Source organism: Capra hircus, chromosome 13, assembly GCF_001704415.2.
Source record: "Capra hircus breed San Clemente chromosome 13, ASM170441v1, whole genome shotgun sequence".
NCBI lineage: Eukaryota > Metazoa > Chordata > Mammalia > Artiodactyla > Bovidae > Capra > Capra hircus.
The window spans coordinates 1200358-1217925 of record NC_030820.1 but is presented as its reverse complement, the minus strand read 5'-3'; the positions used below and the strand labels follow the sequence as shown (position 1 = coordinate 1217925).

Sequence of the window (17568 nt, the reverse complement as noted above, 5' to 3'; positions counted from 1 at the left end):
CCTAACTTTAGAATGCTTTCTTGATATCAGAGAGTATAAGTGTATTCTCAGTTGGTGCTAGTGGTAAAGAACCAACCTGCCAATGCAAGATTCGCAGGAGATGCGGGTTCGATCTCTGGGTGGGAAAAATCCCCTGGACGAGGGCATGGCAGCCCACTCCAGTATTCTTGCCTGGAGAATCCCATGGACAGAGGAGCCTGATGGGCTGCAGTCCATAGGGTCACGAACAGCTGGACCTGACTGAAGCACCTTAGCATGCATGCTTGAATAGTGTGCATGTATCTTACTCCCATCATTTTATATCAAATATAGACAAATATGGAAGTGTATTTTTTCAGATTAATGAGACTGAGTTTGGGGGTCATTTTAATTAATGCTTGAACACATTTGAAGAACTAGGCAAAATGTGAAGCACAACAGAAAAAAATATAATATTAAATTTCACTACTTATTCTCTTAGGTGTTTATTGATTAAAATGGAAACTTACATTACCATATGTAAAATATACAGCCAATGGGAATTTGCTGTATGGCTCAGGAAACTCAAACAGGGGCTCTGTATTAACCTAGAGGGGTGGGATGAGGCAGGAGATGGGAGGGAGGTTCAAAAGGGAAGAGATATATGTATAACTGTGGCTGATTCATGTTGAGGTTTGACAGAAAACAGCAAAATTCTGTGAAGTAATCATCCATCAATAAAAAATTAATTAATTAACAAAAGATATTAGCTCATTGACTGAAAATTAAAAACTGCTTTTCTGAAGAGTATCTTGGTATGAGATCTTAAGTAAGTCATTTGATCTCAAAGACTTGGTTTCCTTCTTTGCAAAATGATAATGTATATTCTGAAAGTCACATAATAAATGAAAGCTAATTTCCTTGCATATCAATCAATGAAGCCATATAATAAATACTTTATTAAAATGTACTTTGTTGGACATATAAAGGAGTTCCTAAAAATATGTTAAAAGTCAAACATCAAATAATATGAACTGCAAAGTCAAATAAAACTTTGAAAAAGTTTGGGAAAAATCTCTCAAAGTCTTGGTTACTAAAAAATTGAGGTCTAATCCAACTATTTCTTATTACTACAGACACATATTTCAAAATTGTTATCCTTTTGACAATGTTACAACAGTTGCTAGAAAAGCAAAACAATCTTCTCTAATCTTTGTTGTTCACATAAACAGAGCCAAAGCAGCAAACAAAATGACTTGGTGTGAGACATTACAAGTTTATCTTCCTATTGAAGTTTTGGGATTGAGAAATGAATACTGTGAAATGAAAAATAATTTATCGTCTGTATTTTAGAAAAGTGTGTTTACTTACCACTCTGTAAAGCATAAATTTTCATTTAGATCAAAAGACTCTTCTATTAATATATTAAATTCTCCTTTCCTACTTGGAAAAAAAATCACATCAAGGCTGACATGGAGACTCACAATCAATTACCATATTAAGGTGTAGAAAAAATAAAGTTGTAGAAAAATAAATTAAATTGCTATTTTATTTCTTAAATTTTATTTATTTATTTATTGGTTTTGTTTTGTGAGATCTTAATTCCCTGACCAGACTTTGAACACAATCCCCCTGCAGTGGAAGCATGGAGTCTTAACCACTGGACCACCAGGTAAGTCCCCAGAGTTGCTGGATTAAATATACCTGAACTATATATGTCTGCATGATTATGGAATTTATATCTAGTATGGCTGTAAAACAGGACTAAACACTCTTGCATCTGCAAGAGTCTAATCTTAATTTCCATTAGAATCAAAATTGGTTTCTCCCGGATGACAGAGTTTTACAACAACCTATCAGAATGTTTTCCTTTGTATCCTCTACTTTGTCTGAGTCACGTATGGGGGTGTCACACCTTAGATGAAGTATGGACCATCAGCAATGTGGTGTGAGGGGATGAAAAAAGGGCACAGTTTAGATTCTGAAGTGCCTCATTGGTTTCACAAAAGCTTTTTGTTTTCCTGGTGTCATGGGTTGTTTTTAGAAGTCTTGTTGGACTTGTTAAAACACTGTTAGTTATTTTTGGTGAAGTTTGGATTTCAGAAGGGAACTGTCAAGCTATCCATGAGAAATTTCCGAGTCGTCTCTTTTTTAATGATAGGGAGAACTCCCAACTCTATGGCATCAGGGAAGAAAGAGCATCAGATCTGAGGAGGCTGGAGGGCTGGCCTGGCAACACCAGCATGTGCTGTTGGGTCAGTCGTTTCCTTCGACGTCAGCAACGGTAAGAATGATGCTACAACAAAGGCAAAGTGCCTGACAAAGAGACTTAGACTAGAATGAAAATATGTAAAGTAATAAAACTAAAAACTAAAGTAAATCATCTCTAAATTCTCAACTAATAACATGTAGAATAGAATTCATGATAAGATATTACTTTGATATTAGTGAATACTTCCATTTCTCATTTAGAGGACTAGTTCCAGAAAAAATGCAATATGCTAAAATAACTTTTTAATTCACTTTTATGATAACTATTCTTATTAATGACCATAAGCTTGCCAGAGCTGACTGTTACTTATGAATTACTTGCATATTAATAGGCAATCTATTTCTCTTTAATAATTATTTAATTTCACTTTATTTTCTTTGCTCCTTATGGAATATTGTCCAAGTTGGAAAATACCTAGGAAATTTACAGTAACAGCAGTAATAACATACTAATTGTCTCAGGGAAGGAATTTCAATCCAGATGAGACTTGGTCACTAGTGATAAAGGGAGAACTGATGATCCAGTTCAGAGACAATGAGGCCACATAGTAATACACTTGGAAACTCCTTGAAACTGAATTTTCACGATCTTATTTTTGCAAATCTTTTCTCCAGAATCAAAGACAGAAATATCTCAATAACTTTCAGGCAATTTAGTTCATCTATCTGATACCAGTTTTTTCCCCTTACAAACACTAATTTTTTTAAGCACCAAAGGACAAAGTTTAAAATATTGTTTCAAGTGGAAAAATTCAATAGTGTAAGCGAGAATAAGATAAGGTTCTAATGGACTGAATATTCTCTTCAGTTTTAGTGATTTAGAAATACCTGTGGGTCATGTCACAGAACTAGAAACAGAACCAAAAGGGTAATTTTTAAGATAGTGAGTTTCCTCTCTGAAGAAAGATGCATTCAGTCATGAGCAAAATTTAAAACAAAACAAATGATTAGACATTTAAAAAACAATGTTGCATGCACGCTAAGTCACTTCAGTTGTGTCTGACTCTTTGCGAACCCATAGACTGTTGCCCACCGGGTTCCTCTGTCCAGGGGATTCTCCAGGTAAAAATACCGGAGTTGGCTGCCATGCCTTCCTCCAGGGGATCTTCCCAGCCCAGGGATCGAACCCGCATCTCTTAAGTCTCCTGCATTGGCAGGTGGGTTCTTCACCATGAGCACCAACTGGGAAGTCCCCCAAATAATGTTACATACACATGTATACATAACAACAACACAAACATCACATAGTGATGGTGATGGCTTTTTTGCTCAGTTGTGGCTGACTCTTTGTGACGCCATGGACTGTAGTCTACCAGGCTCCTCTGTCCATGGAATTTCCCATGCAGGAATACTGGAGCAGGTTGCCATTTCCTTCTCTAGGGGATCTTCCCAAGCCAGGGATCAAACCCAGCTCTCCTGTAGTGCAGACAGATTCTTTACCAAATGAGCCACCAGATAAACATCACATACCAAACTTAGAAAAAAAAACAAAAACCTAAATGACCCTTGATGTCCGTGACTATGAAGAGTGGCCCACTCACAGTTAGAACTCAAGCCTCATTCTGGTGTGGGAAAAAGTGAACTGACCTTTTTTGGCGAGGCTGTTGTTAGGTTCATACTTCTCAATCAACACTTGGACTTGCTCTTGCTTTAAAGGTGGGTAAAGTATTTCATTTAGCCGGGGATCTCGCTGCTTGAGGTTGATAAAATCCATCATCTGATCAACTGTAAGGTATGGTTTGCTTTTGGCACCACTAAAAACAGTTAAACACCAGGAAATTAGCAGGTTTTTCTGTCAAGTCTCATGCATGTATTTGCATTTAGCAGCGCTGTAGAAATAATCGCCTGCCATACCTGGCAAGAGCATGCTATACTGGAATTCCTATCTTGCCCTAAACACATTGCGTTGCTCCATCACAACCGCCGTATCTCTGTGGGATGCAAACACTTTGCAATGACTGCCACCAAATCCCAATGCCCTTGAACTATACCAGATACAAAAGAAAACCACAGTAGGGAGCATGCGTTCTGTGTGTGAAGGTGCGGCACTCTCAAGGGAACACAGGTTATGGGTTGCTGTTTTGATTATGATGCTAAACTGGTTTAGTCATCAATTTCTCATATTCTGCTTAATCAACCTAAAGATTTATTTATTACTCATTACTAAAAAGAACCAATATGATTGGGCACATTCTCCTTTTCATTAAAATTATGCTTTAGCAAGAGTCTATAACTCTGCAGTGTCGTATGATTCAAACTTCCCATTTCAATCCTGTTGACAACCAAAGACAAGTTCAGTGGCACACATGTTGCAGATGTTCTATCAATAACTGATGGCAATGAACTCAGCAAAGTACTGTGCTTGATTTCCATATGAAAAAAAATCTTTATTTAGCCTATCAATTTTGGATTGGTCTGTCAGCATGTAGATTTCACTCTATTAAGGTTAAATTGCTACTTCCCCATATTTGCCTTGGTGTTTTGATTTGTTTCTTAAAAAAAAATCATTTACAAAAAGTAATGTCTGTATAATTTCTAATATAAAAGCAAATTCAGCCGGGGGGTGGTTTTAGTGATCTGAAATTCTCATTTCACTGATGCAATGCAGAGAAGTATGATGACCCGTTCCCGGTTCAGCATTCTTTCTACAACATGAGTTTATCTCTGCAAAGACTCTTGCCTACATGCCACTCAGTTCTAGCCATAGTCTTCAAACTATGCAGAGACCCCGAGAATATTAAGACAATGACACCCTGCAATAAGTCACAGCAAATTTCACTCATTACAAGCAGTGATTGAACCTCAGAGGTAGGAATGCGTGATTGTCTCCAACAAATGACGCAGAAACACTGCTGTTACTCATTGTACAAAGAATTTATGACATCTCCCTCTACCACTTTGCTACAGCCACACTGAGTACCACTGAGTACCACTGTAAGCAGGAACAAATGGGTTAAAATGTATTCTCTTACAATTCAGAAAAGATGTTATCAATTTCAGGTCGAGGACAAAGGTTGTTCAGGAAAACTCTGTACACTTCAGGAGTGAAATCTTCTTGAGGTATCGAATCATTCTGGGGAATAAAATAAGAGGGTCAGTAAATGGTCTTTTTCCTCATTATCTTTCCTCCCTGTTTTGTCTCTCTTTCCTCCTTCCCTCTTTCTTTTCTTTTAAGAGCTCAGGGTAAGCATTCAAAAAGCATCTATGGGGCTAGGATTATAGGGACACTAGTTTTTGAGGTATTAAAAGCTCATTTTCTGTTTTCTCATTATATTGTAAGCTTAAGAGTTTTCTCCTTCTGAAGGGATGTTAAGGCAATTTCTAAAGTAAGTTAGACCTAGTGAAACATGATCTGTTCAGCAATTTTTTTTTTAGGTTGCTTTTCCTGGTGACTTTAATCTCATTTTTAATTGTGATAAAATATACAGAACTTAAATATGTCATTTTCCCCACTTTAAAGTGTACAGATCAGTGGCATGAAGAACATTCACATTGTTTATGTGCTGTTTAGGAGACATTTGAATGAATGTATTTTTCTTTCAAGAACCTGAAGAAAGATATTTTCAAAATGAAAACATAAGATTCCAATTTTGTGTCTTTTTTTTTTTAAACAGTGTTCTTTCTTTCTTAAGTAAACTGATAAGTTGCAACACAGTTTTCATAAGTAGGACACCAGTCATTATTTGTCACTGATTCCTCTCAGTTCTACTGTTTAGAAAGCAAGTCACTGATATAAAAACTGACTTCTGTGACTTAACTTTCTGTTTAGTGCGGCTGCCATGGAAACTGGAAGCATGTATTCCAGCATTTGTTAACAGGAAGGACACTCTTCATGCCGCTTTTCCTATTTCGGGTATGTGTTTATGTGATTATTTTTATTTTTAAGCCCTTAAAGAAAACATCCTTCCTTTTACCATATTCATGTTTTTGTAAATATACTTTTATAGAAGTATCTAAAAAATATTGTCTGAGACCGCACTGCTTGCTAACAGATAAGAAAACAGCTTGCCACTTGGCAAACAGCAGGAGTCCTATATTTGAGAAATGAACACATAAAATAACATTTTCTTTATTAAATTGATTTATAGAGCAGGAAAAAAAATCCGTTTTGCAAAATAGCATTTTGAGACAATCAAATAATTCATATCATTTATATATAGCAAGAAGCATTATATGGTTAAGTTCAGTTACCTGGACACTAACTTTGAAATCATGAGTACAAGGAGCCAGTTCCAAGAAGGAAATTCCAACATATTGTTTCATGATGTTTTGCCACTCATAAAATGGGGAAAAGCTTAACCTATGAATAAGTTTCCAAAATTCCATTTAATTTACAAAGTGAGAGAAATCCTTTTGACTGGATAATGTACACTTTTTTAATTGCCACACTCTCTGAGTCTCTTATAAGTAGCTTTGAAAATAGCCAACAATGAGCATTGCTATCATATTGTCTGGCTGAGAGATACAGGGAAGAGAGATTTAAAAATGAATGGATAAGAAAGCTGTGGTACATATACACAATGGAGTATTACTCAGCCATTAAAAAGAATTCATTTGAATCAGTTCTGATGAGATGGATGAAACTGGAGCCGATTATACAGAGTGAAGTAAGCCAGAAAGAAAAACACCAATACAGTATACTAACACATATATATGGAATTTAGGAAGATGGCAATGACGACCCTGTATGCAAGACAGAAAAAAGACACAGATGTGTATAACGGACTTTTGGACTCAGAAGGAGAGGGAGAGGGTGGGATGATTTGGGAGAATGGCATTCTAACATGTATACTATCATGTAAGAATTGAATCGCCAGTCTATGTCTGACGCAGGATACAGCATGCTTGGGGCTGGTGCATGGGGATGACCCGGAGAGATATTATGGGGAGGGGAGTGGGAGGGGGGTTCATGTTTGGGAACGCATGTAAGAATTAAAGATTTTAAAATTTAAAAAATAAAAAACTAAAAAAAAAATAAAAACAAATCTCAAGGAAATACTCAGTGCCTCGTTTGGCCAACTCAAGCATCAGGCTTTACTGGAGTTGATGAACCCCAAATTTGTTCTCTTATACTCCCCACTGTTTAGTTACTATTTAGAGCTCACTCAACTTCCCTTCCTCCTGATCTCACTAAAAGCATACAAGCAGATTTTGTCTAAGGCATCAATCATTGTCTTCCTTTTCTTACCTTTTCTTATTTTTCTCCCTTCTTGTCTTAGCTTAAAACCTCTTCCTCCTACACCAGGTTTTAATTTCCAGTCTGTGCTACTATCACACCATGCTTGTCTCCTGTCTCAGTTCTTAGTTTTTTGCTTCCAACTGCACAGTTTTCTGTGTTACTTGCTAACCTGCAGACCGACACAAATTAGGACCTGTGTGTTACGTGTTAGCTGCTCAGTCTCTGTAACATATAGCAGGTCCACAGTAAATATTTACTAAATGAATGAATGTAATTTCTGAAAAAGGTGGAAGTTGATAGCAAATATGCTTCCCACAGACATCAGATTCAACTAAAGCCATTTACAAAAGAGTCCATACACATCATCTCATAAAATGACATGCTTTACTAAAACTCTATTTTTCTATTTACTATCTAAAAATTAGAACTTCTTATTAGAGGGGACACATTGATGAAATAATCTGAATAAACACAGTATTACTTTTATTACCAGTCAGATGTTAGTACCTAGAAAATGGAAAATGTTTCAATACAGTTTCATTTTTCTTTTGCCCAACTTGAATGATGAGGATACCCTTTGGGGTCAGTGGGTGAAAATGAGGGAAAAACATTTTGGAGGAATAAGTTGAAATGAGCATGGCTGAAAGCTAAAGTGAAAGAATATGGAGGAGATATTGAGGGAAAAGCTATGGTCAGTTAACAATTCCTTACATTTTAAATAAGGCTGGAATGTGCAAAGATCATTCACATTTTTTATTTTCCTGGATCTCATGGTTTGGTAAAGTGGATAGAACAGACTCATTGTGCCAAGTTTGAGCAGGACGAAATCCAAGGATGATGCTCAAGAGCATACCAGAACGTCAAATACTCTTCTGTGAACACTTCTTAACCAACCAGGTAGAGATGATACATTCTTGCTTTGTGTGTCTGCAGTCCACCTTCATATACCTTCTCTATAGAATCCACTACACAGTTTTCCTGTAGTTGTTATATTTCTGATCATCAACTAGACTGTGTGTTTTTGAATAAAGTGCACTATCTTATTTAATTCCTTTGTGTCTCCAGAATAATGCCTGGCAGATAATATACACCTAATGAATGTTTGTTGAATTCACTCGGGATATGGCACCAGACCTTAGATCTGTCTTATGGTCCAGGACTTCGTTTACCTCATCATGCCTCCAAGACAAAACAGATTATCAATGATTATTTGTTGCCATTACTATCAAACTTTACTGGAGGAAGGATTAAGAAGGCCAATACAGTCTGAATCAGGCCAATTTATTCCAGAAACTACAAAGTATTTTCATTAAAAATGAAGTTCCTTCAATCCTATGGTTGAATACAAAGAATCTACCTTCAGTTCAACTTGAAGGTAGTACTGGTGGTGTTTACATTTCCAGATTCCAAAAACAGGTTATGAAATATCTACATGCCAAATTAAAAATAACAAAATGAAGTAAGCCAGACAAAGACAAATATTATATCATTTATATGTAGAATGTTAACAAATGATACAAATGAACTTACATACAAAACAGAAATAAACCTGGAGGCATAGAAAACAAGCTTATGGTCACCAAAGGAGAAAGGCAAGGAGGAGTAAACTAGGAGCTTGGGGTTAATATACACACACTTCTGTATGTAAAATAGATAACCAACAAGGACCTACTGCATAGCACAAAGAACTATACTCAATATTTCATGATGATCTATAAGGGAAAAAAAAATCTGGAAAAAAATACATGTACATAAAAAAGAGAGAAAGTCATGTATATGCAGATAAATAATTCTCAGAGGATAATAAGAATAAATATTTATTGAGCACTTACTATATGCTAAGCATATAGTTCCAGGAGCTTTACTTGAATGCTTTAACACCTTGTCAGCTTTATGAGGTTGGAATGGTTAGTGATCCCTTTTACAGATACAAACATTAAGGAGATGGGAGTTTACAAAACTTGTCTATGACATCAAGTTGGTGGGGGCAGGTTTGCTATGTTTTAAATTAAGGTTTCTTGATTCCTCAACTCATGCTGTAATCCAGAAAACTAAATTTCATGCCAGTTTCTGGATATTGTTTGTATTTTCTTATTTATACTCTGTAATAAATAAGTATTTAACATTCAGAAGTGTTATTCTAAAACATATTAATTTCAGCAGACTCTAATGAATAAAGAGTCCACATGCACATTTTATCTTGCCTAATAAATGAATCATTTTCCAGTAAATTCAGTATTTCAACCTGCTCTTAATATTTTTGTTCTAAAGAGATAAAACAAAAGTTATAGCCAGAGAGGACATGAAATAATTACAAGTAAGCTACTGATAATGAACCAAATACTTAATGTGGTTCTAAAATGGAATCGTGTATTAGTGATTTTAAGATTCACAGCTGAATAAGTAACTATATTTCTGATTTACATTCTGGGTATAAGGTATAGGAGAAACGCAACATATTGCAGTTATTCTGGGAGAAGTTCTTTTGTAAATTTCATTCATACTATTCTTTACTAAAATATATCAAATTCTATAAACCCAAAATAATCACTTTTTTGGGGGGTAGTATTACATGTATATTGATAGCTATAGTAAAATTTATTATTTAAAAAAATACATAGATTTATTCCTATTTTCTTCATTAAAAGGCCAGTGCTATGCAAAGGTTATAATGTGATTCCAAATGTCACTGAGCTTTTTTTTCAAGTTAAAAAAGCCTTAAATCAAAGGGAATTTGGTGCAAGTAAATTATTTTCTGTTCTCAGAAAGCTTGTGGGCAAAGTAGCAATTTTATGAATATGGAAAGGTCTCAAAGTTCTCACTGAAATATATATTTGGATTATTAATAGAAGATAGTCATTGTTTTACCTCTCTTTTTACATACAGTACTACTTTTTAACAATTAAGGTAACTTTAACAAGCAATTGAAATAGCTAAAGGAGTACCCATTAAGGAGTGTGTTATTTCAATGGATCATGTTGGTCAGGATACAAGTTCAAGCACATTAATTATCCCTAACAATGTGCACAAAGATAATGTTTAAAAAATCACAACAGGATGTCCACAGTATTTCTGGTAATTATCTATTTACAGAACACAATTAAACCTAGTTGAACAGTTCAGTTCAGTTCAGTCACTCAGTCGTGTCTGACTCTTTGTGACACCATGGACTGCAGCACGCCAGGCCTCCCTGTCCATCACCAACTCCCAGAGTTTACCCAAACTCATATCTATTGAGTCGGTGATGCCATCCAACCAATCTCCTCCTTTGTCATCCCCTTCTCCTCCCACCTTCAACCTTTCCCAGCATCAGGCTCCTTTCAAATGAGTTTGCACAACCACTGGCTATATGAGGCTCCCCGATATGTACTGTAATTAATACACCTACCATTTGTGTAACCTTTTCTTCTGTGAAGTGTCTAAAACACCCCTTTTCAGTATACCTTTGGTAATTAGTAGATATTTTCTAGAGCCACTGTTCTGTAGATATGAAATTACAGCAAAGATTCAACATATATAGCCAGTTCCAGGAAACATGTGTTTCCTCACTCTGAAACTGATTTTGTTTTTTCTGTTTGTTTTTTTTTTAATTTTTTAATTTTTTAAAATTTTATTTTATTTTATTTTACTTTACAATACTGTATTGGTTTTGCTATACATTGACATGAATCCACCACGGGTGTATACAAGCTCCCAATCCTGAATCCCCCTCCCACCTCCCACCCCATATAGATCTTTTCACAGCATCTAATTCTACCACTCCTCCAAGTAGAGTATACTTTACTATGAATAATGAGCTTTAAAAACTTTATGATGGAGGTTGATTTTTTTTTTAAATCTCCAATTTGTTTGCAGAAAATTGTCATAACATTTGATTTACTAAAGATAAATATCATTTCAATTTAAACCCAACTCCTGCTATTTGAATCTCATTTTCCTTTAAAAAATGTCTCCAGTTGACACTGTTTGAAAGGGCAAACCTATAAATAAAAGACACAGTGGATTATAAAGACTCAACTTGTAATTATTGACTGAATTCTCACAATCCAATTGTTTAGAAAGTTGTAATTTACAGAGAACTGATTGATGGATTTGATTTTCTATTCAGCTTCTTCTATTTCTTTTTTCCCTTAGCTAGATTTATAGTAACAAGTTAACATTTTTTATCTCCTCCCCCACCACAAGATGTTAGGTTAAATCAGGTAAAAGTCAAATTAGGAGCAACTTTAGAGGAAACAAATTCTTTGCACCTCTTTCTAAATTCATGTTTCATGCTATTTTTTCATGCTTAAATACAGTGATATTTTTACAGTTACTTAAACTGGTAAACTTTTTCCAGCCTCAGGGTGCCGCACACAGTCTTCTTTTTCTGGAACGAATTTCTCTTATTCTCAATAGCAAAGCTCCATTCCATTTGTTCATGGCATTTTCCCCCAATTTACATGTGTCAGTTGAAGTTTTTAATTGGCACCCCTAGAGAATGTGTCCTTGAATCTGGGACTGGAATTTCATTTTTCTCACTACCATATTCTCAGGGATGGAGGGCCCACAGTAAGAGCTCAAGAGATACTCCTTGAGTCTGAATGGATAAAGAAGATGTGGATAAAAATATAGTGGAATATATGTGGTATATATAGCGGAATACCATTCATCCTTAAAGAAGAATGAAATAATGCTATTTGCAGCAACATGGATAGGCTTGGAGAGCGTCATGCTAAGTGAAATAAAACAGACAGAGAAAGAATACTATATGATTTTACTTATATATGGAGTATAAAATATGGCACAAATAAATCTACCTACAAAATAGAAACAGATTCAGAGACATAGAAAACAAATTTAGGGTTACCAAAGGGAAAAGGTGAGGTGAGGGGGAAATGGGGGGAGGGGTGGATTAGTGGTTTGGGATTAGCAGATGCTAACTATTATATTAATATACAGGATAAATAAATAACAATGCTCTACTTATAGCATAGGAAAAATCTATATTCATAGTGGAATCATTTTGCTGTAGAGCATAATCAACATACATAAATCAATGATTTTTCAATTAAAAAAATAAAAAATACTACAGGTCAAATTTTAAAAAAGAAATATTTGTTCAGCCAAGGACAGGATCTTAACTGTTACAGCTTTCTGGCTCCAAAGCATGAAACAAAAGAACAATAATAACAAGCTTGATCATTTTCTTTTGCTTATTAAAGTGATGGGGAAATGTTTGGGGAGCCCTTCCATAGTTCTGCCCAGTGTTTGCAGCATCAGCAACTTTTTCCAGACAGCAAAAAACTGACAGCAAACAGTCACTCTTTTCTTTTCTGTTACCTACAAAAGTCTTTAATATGTTTTATTTTTTTCAAAAATATTCTCAATAAGAACTGGTCAATGCAACAGCTCTCGACACTTTTCATAACTTATTCACAATTTAAGAATGTTTTCTCAGCTTCATTCAGTGCAGCTTCAATGTTGCCAGTATGTTTCAAGAGACTCAGAGGTTCTTCCTTGGGCATAAGTGTTATTTTTGCTTACTTGTTGCTTAGATACCAGGATAAAAATAATTTGTAACAGAAAGGGGTGTTTTGCATAGAGGACAAGAAAAAGGTTTTATGCACTATACCCAGTTACCCCAGAAACAACAGTAAATTGTTTTAGAACCAGGTATGTAGAAATTCATTTAAAGGAAGGCAAATTACTTTTGTTAGGAGGTTAACGTATACTAAGTGCCTCAAGGCAAAAAACCAAAAGCATCTCACATCTTTGTCCTCTCATCTATCTGTTACTTAGGTGCAAAGTAGGCAATATCCAAAATGTTTTGATTCTCCACCTTTCCGAGACAAAGCTTTTTAAGCACTGCCCTGCATAGTACATAAATAACATTTATTTATAAAAATGTACTGCCATTCTGTTTATTAACTTATCAGTCTTAAACCTAGACTTTTAAAAGGGGGATAAAATGAAATTAATATTTTAAAATTCTCCTAATCATAATTCTTAATCATCAGTTAATATCTCAAGGAAAATCAAGAAAGGATTTGTTATTAATGAGCAGCTTAAATTCTTGATAATGTTAATATTTTTTTGCCAATACATTTTTGGCATTAGTTGGTTATTTTTTAAAAAATTTACAAAGAACAAGGGGCTTTCTTATTGAAAATACTGGGATTACAGGATTGAAAAAGATATATAGAGACCCATATATTGTAAATACTAACAAATAAGTCATATTCTTAACTTTAAAAATGTTTGGGTAATATTGGGGCATGATATATTTTAGTATGATTATCCAGAGCTATTAAGCAGTGGTAATTTTAGGAAGGCGTCATGCTCACCCTTGAAGATGGAAGACTACAAGCCTCTAAAGCTGTCTCGACTCGCTTCCGGTCTGCTGAGAACAGGCGGTATATGCTGCGAAGGGAAAGCAGGCCAGGTGAGAGAGCTGCAGATGCCAGCCGCAACACCCTACTCCCTCAAACCTCGGCATCCCTCATCTGCAAAGACTTAAAATATAACACTTGCTCCAGTATCAGCATCTGTGCTCTGAAACATATATGTGTGTGCTTTTCAAAGTCAAAGTGTCTAACAGAAAATTAATATTTTGAGACAATGATGACCCGATTAAAAAACATTGCATTAAAAATGCTTCTAGTATTAAGCTTTAAAATAAATATCTTAACAGTTTTGTTTCCTAGCTGCTACCCACTGCTCTGAAAGTGTACACTGCTAATGTTATTATTAATAAACAACTTTTTATGAGCAGAAGCTCACTGGTAGCTGTCAAAAGTTGAAGGCTTTTGACTGAATACAGGTCTAAAAATGCACATTTTTTGGTCAATGACTTTGCTTTAAAATATATAACTTAAATAATGGACAGTTTAATAATTTGGATTTATGGGTTCTATTGAAACATTAGGAAATCTATCACCCGGAAACTACCAGCCCCATGGGGAATCTGGTAGAGCTGAGTTATCCTTGTCTCTTTGAGACAGATTTCATTCTTCAGTTTTCCTTCTTGCCCCTGGGCCTGCTTTGTCATGGATGTTCCCTGCCTAACTTCTGTTGACATTTGAGTTTGCAACCCTTTCTTCAAGGGTAGTGTCATCTTAGAAGAAAGAGGCATCACAGTTGCCTAATTCCCATTCCTAGACTAGATCTGGGTTTCAGAGCTTCTTTTAGGTTTAACAGCGCAGGTCTCCCATCCCCTCCACCCCCTTCCTGCTTTGGTGTTCCTTGAAAGTGATGCCACAGGGAAGGAGGAAGCCCAGGAAGCCTCTGTGAGGAAAGCAGCTGCACCGCCACACACACGGTGCATGTGGGGCCTGGCGACCACACAGCTCCAGGCTCCCCTGGACCAGAGCAGAGCCACGGCACACATTCAGGTCTCTGAGGAAGCAGAAATACAAAATAATGGGAATTGCTCGCTCGGCTTACTTTTTCAGAGGAATGCGTCCTTCTGGAGTGACTTGCAGCTTAAGTTTAGTATACCTGTTGGAGAAGCAGAGAACAGTGTCTAATTTTTTTAAAAAAGCTTTTTATTGAAGAATCAAATGCATAGAAAAAGGCGTTTTCATGTGTACAGTTGGCTGAATTTTCACCTATTGTCCAAGTTTCTGCAATTAGCACCCCTATCAAGATAGAATCCCAGGAGCCCCTCTTATGCCCCTTCCAGAGCTGGTCCCCCAAGAGCAAACCATTATCCTGCCTTTAAACATTCAGATTAATTTTGCACTTTACAAAATAGAATTACAGTCTTTTATAGCTTCTTTCACTCAATATTATGTTTTCAAGATCCATCCATGTATTTGCTTTTCACTGTGAATCTTTCGTTCTCATTGCTGTATGGTATTCCATTGTGTGAATATAAAACTGCACTTATCTCTTTCACTGCTTCTGGGCGTGTAGACAAAGAGAAGGCGCAGGAGAGCTTCAGTTCGGTTCACTTCAGTTCAGTCACTCAGTCATGTCCGACTCTTTGCGACCCCATGAATTACAGCACGCCAGGCCTCCCTGTCCATCACCAACTCCCGGAGTTTACTCAAACTCATGTCCATCGAGTCGGTGATGCCATCCAGCCATCTCATCCTCTTTTGTCCCCTTCTCCTCCTGCTCCCAATCCCTCCCAGCATCAGGGTCTTTTCCAATGAGTCAACTCTTTGCATGAGGTGGCCAAAGTATTGGAGTTTCAGCTTTAGCATCACTCCTTCCAAAGAACACCCAGGACTGACCTCCTTTAGAATGAACTGGTTGGATCTCCTTGCAGTCCAAGGGACTCTCAAGAGTCTTCTCCAACACCACACTTCAAAAGCATCAATTCTTTGGTGCTCAGCTTTCTTCACAGTCCAACTCTCACATCCATACATGACCACTGGAAAAACCATAGCCTTGACTAGATGGACCTTTGTTGACAAAGTAATGTCTCTGCTTTTTAATATGCTTACAAACTCTATTGATGAATATATAACTGGGACCACCAACTGCTCATGCACACAGCCATTCCATTCCTAGGTGTCGATGCAACAGAAATGCTTACAGTGTGTTCCCCAAAAGGCATGCTCTAGAATGACCATAGCAGCTATTCATAGGGAGATGCCTGTTGGAAGTGGACATCTCCAATAGGTATGATGAGCCAACTAGCTGTTTTTCTAGCTGTAATGTGCTATATCTATGTGTCACTTTCCACTAACATTCTGTGTGGCACAGAAGATTTTCCAGAAAGTCTGTTAGAGGAAGAATGGTAAGAAGACAATTGAAACAACAACAAAAAAGCAGAATAAAGGGAGGAGGAGAGGGGAAGGCATGTAGGAAGGATCCTGAAGGTGACAAAGTAATGAGATGAGAGGATGACACGAAAGACCATTTGAGTAAACCCATGAGGTCCTGGTTAACCGCAAAAGAAATTCATGGAAGAGTAGGAAAGCAATGTGGACTGGAGTCTTTGGTTTGGAATGATGGGTATGTCTTACAGAAGAGGGAAGACAGAAAGTTATTAAATAAAAATAGAGGACCACCTAGTAATGTTTCCATTTGTGGTTTTGATTTCAAGGCTTTCCAACCTCTTGGACATCCAGTGTCCAAGCTGATCACAACCAGCTTTCCTACTTGCTCATCTGGCAGAAATCATTATTTTCCTTGGTCAAATAAATTTCAGAAAGACTATGTAATTCAAGAGTGACTAGGTACTCCTCTGATTTGCTTTTTTTTTTCCTTTTCATTCTGCTTTTTCCTTTACATTCTTTTTCTCCTTTCTTACTAACAGTTGCTATGATTGTCTAGAAGCACAGGAATCTGGACATCAGCTTACTGATTTAAGTTGCATCTATCAGAGATCTTAGACTCTGGAAAATTCAGTCCCATATGTTGTTCGTTCTCTTCCTCAGATTAATAATTGATACAATGCAGGCAGATGAAGGGCTGAAGACTCTCTGAGATGAATAATTTTTGATTCTGGGCATAGTTGCCAGGATTTAGAAGCATCTCCTTACTGCGTGTCAAAGGCATTGACATTCAGGCAAGCTCAGTGTAACACAGATGTAGAGCTCAGAGGAAAGAGCAATCTTTACTGGAAGTATTCCAATTCCAAGCAGTGAATCTATCAGTTCTCTAACAAGTCCCAGAGGGAAATTTATGTTTATCAATGTGAGAAGCCAGTGCAGCATAAACAAAAGACTCACAAAGGAGAAAGGAAACTGACTCAGATGAAGCAACACCCTTTGCAATAAAATTAGAGCTACTTACGCCTTTTCCAGAAATGCGTCCCTGGACATGTTTTGGGCCAGCAGGTTTGTTGCCAAACTGAAAACCTCATTTGTCCATTCCTGAAAAATGTGAATCACACTTTCATCAGCTTAAATACTGTGCAGTCATTAGACATATGTTTTTAGCGAGGCTACTAGGAAGACAAATTAGTTCAATTTGTATGCCTAAGGGTTTTTTCCCTTTTTTTTCCTCTGTTAAAATGAAATAATTAAATTTAAATCACTGAATGACTATTCTTTTCCTAAGGAAATGTTCTTTATCCATGAACAAAATTTTATCTGCTTTTTAAAATACCTACAGATAAGAGAACTGGTATATTGCCTTTAATAACCAAGTATGTATCACTCCTTTTGTTGCATTATAAACACATAGAGAATTTTAAAATATAGTCAATTATATTTCCGACACAG

The 17568-nt window shown here is 36.4% G+C and overlaps 1 protein-coding gene across 2 annotated transcripts in view; it reads right to left on the bottom strand.

Annotated features, from left to right (window-relative positions):
- Positions 1 to 17568, bottom strand: part of PLCB1 (phospholipase C beta 1) — an 863926-nt gene that overhangs the window by 249000 nt on the left and 597358 nt on the right. For both annotated transcript variants that reach the window (XM_018056908.1, XM_018056909.1), the window contains exons 5-9: positions 17138 to 17217; positions 14834 to 14887; positions 13735 to 13810; positions 5202 to 5302; positions 3817 to 3983 (exon numbers count right to left, since the gene is read on the bottom strand). In XM_018056908.1, coding sequence (XP_017912397.1) covers positions 3817 to 3983; positions 5202 to 5302; positions 13735 to 13810; positions 14834 to 14887; positions 17138 to 17217 — 478 coding nt within the window. The remainder of the gene's footprint in view (positions 1 to 3816; positions 3984 to 5201; positions 5303 to 13734; positions 13811 to 14833; positions 14888 to 17137; positions 17218 to 17568) is intronic.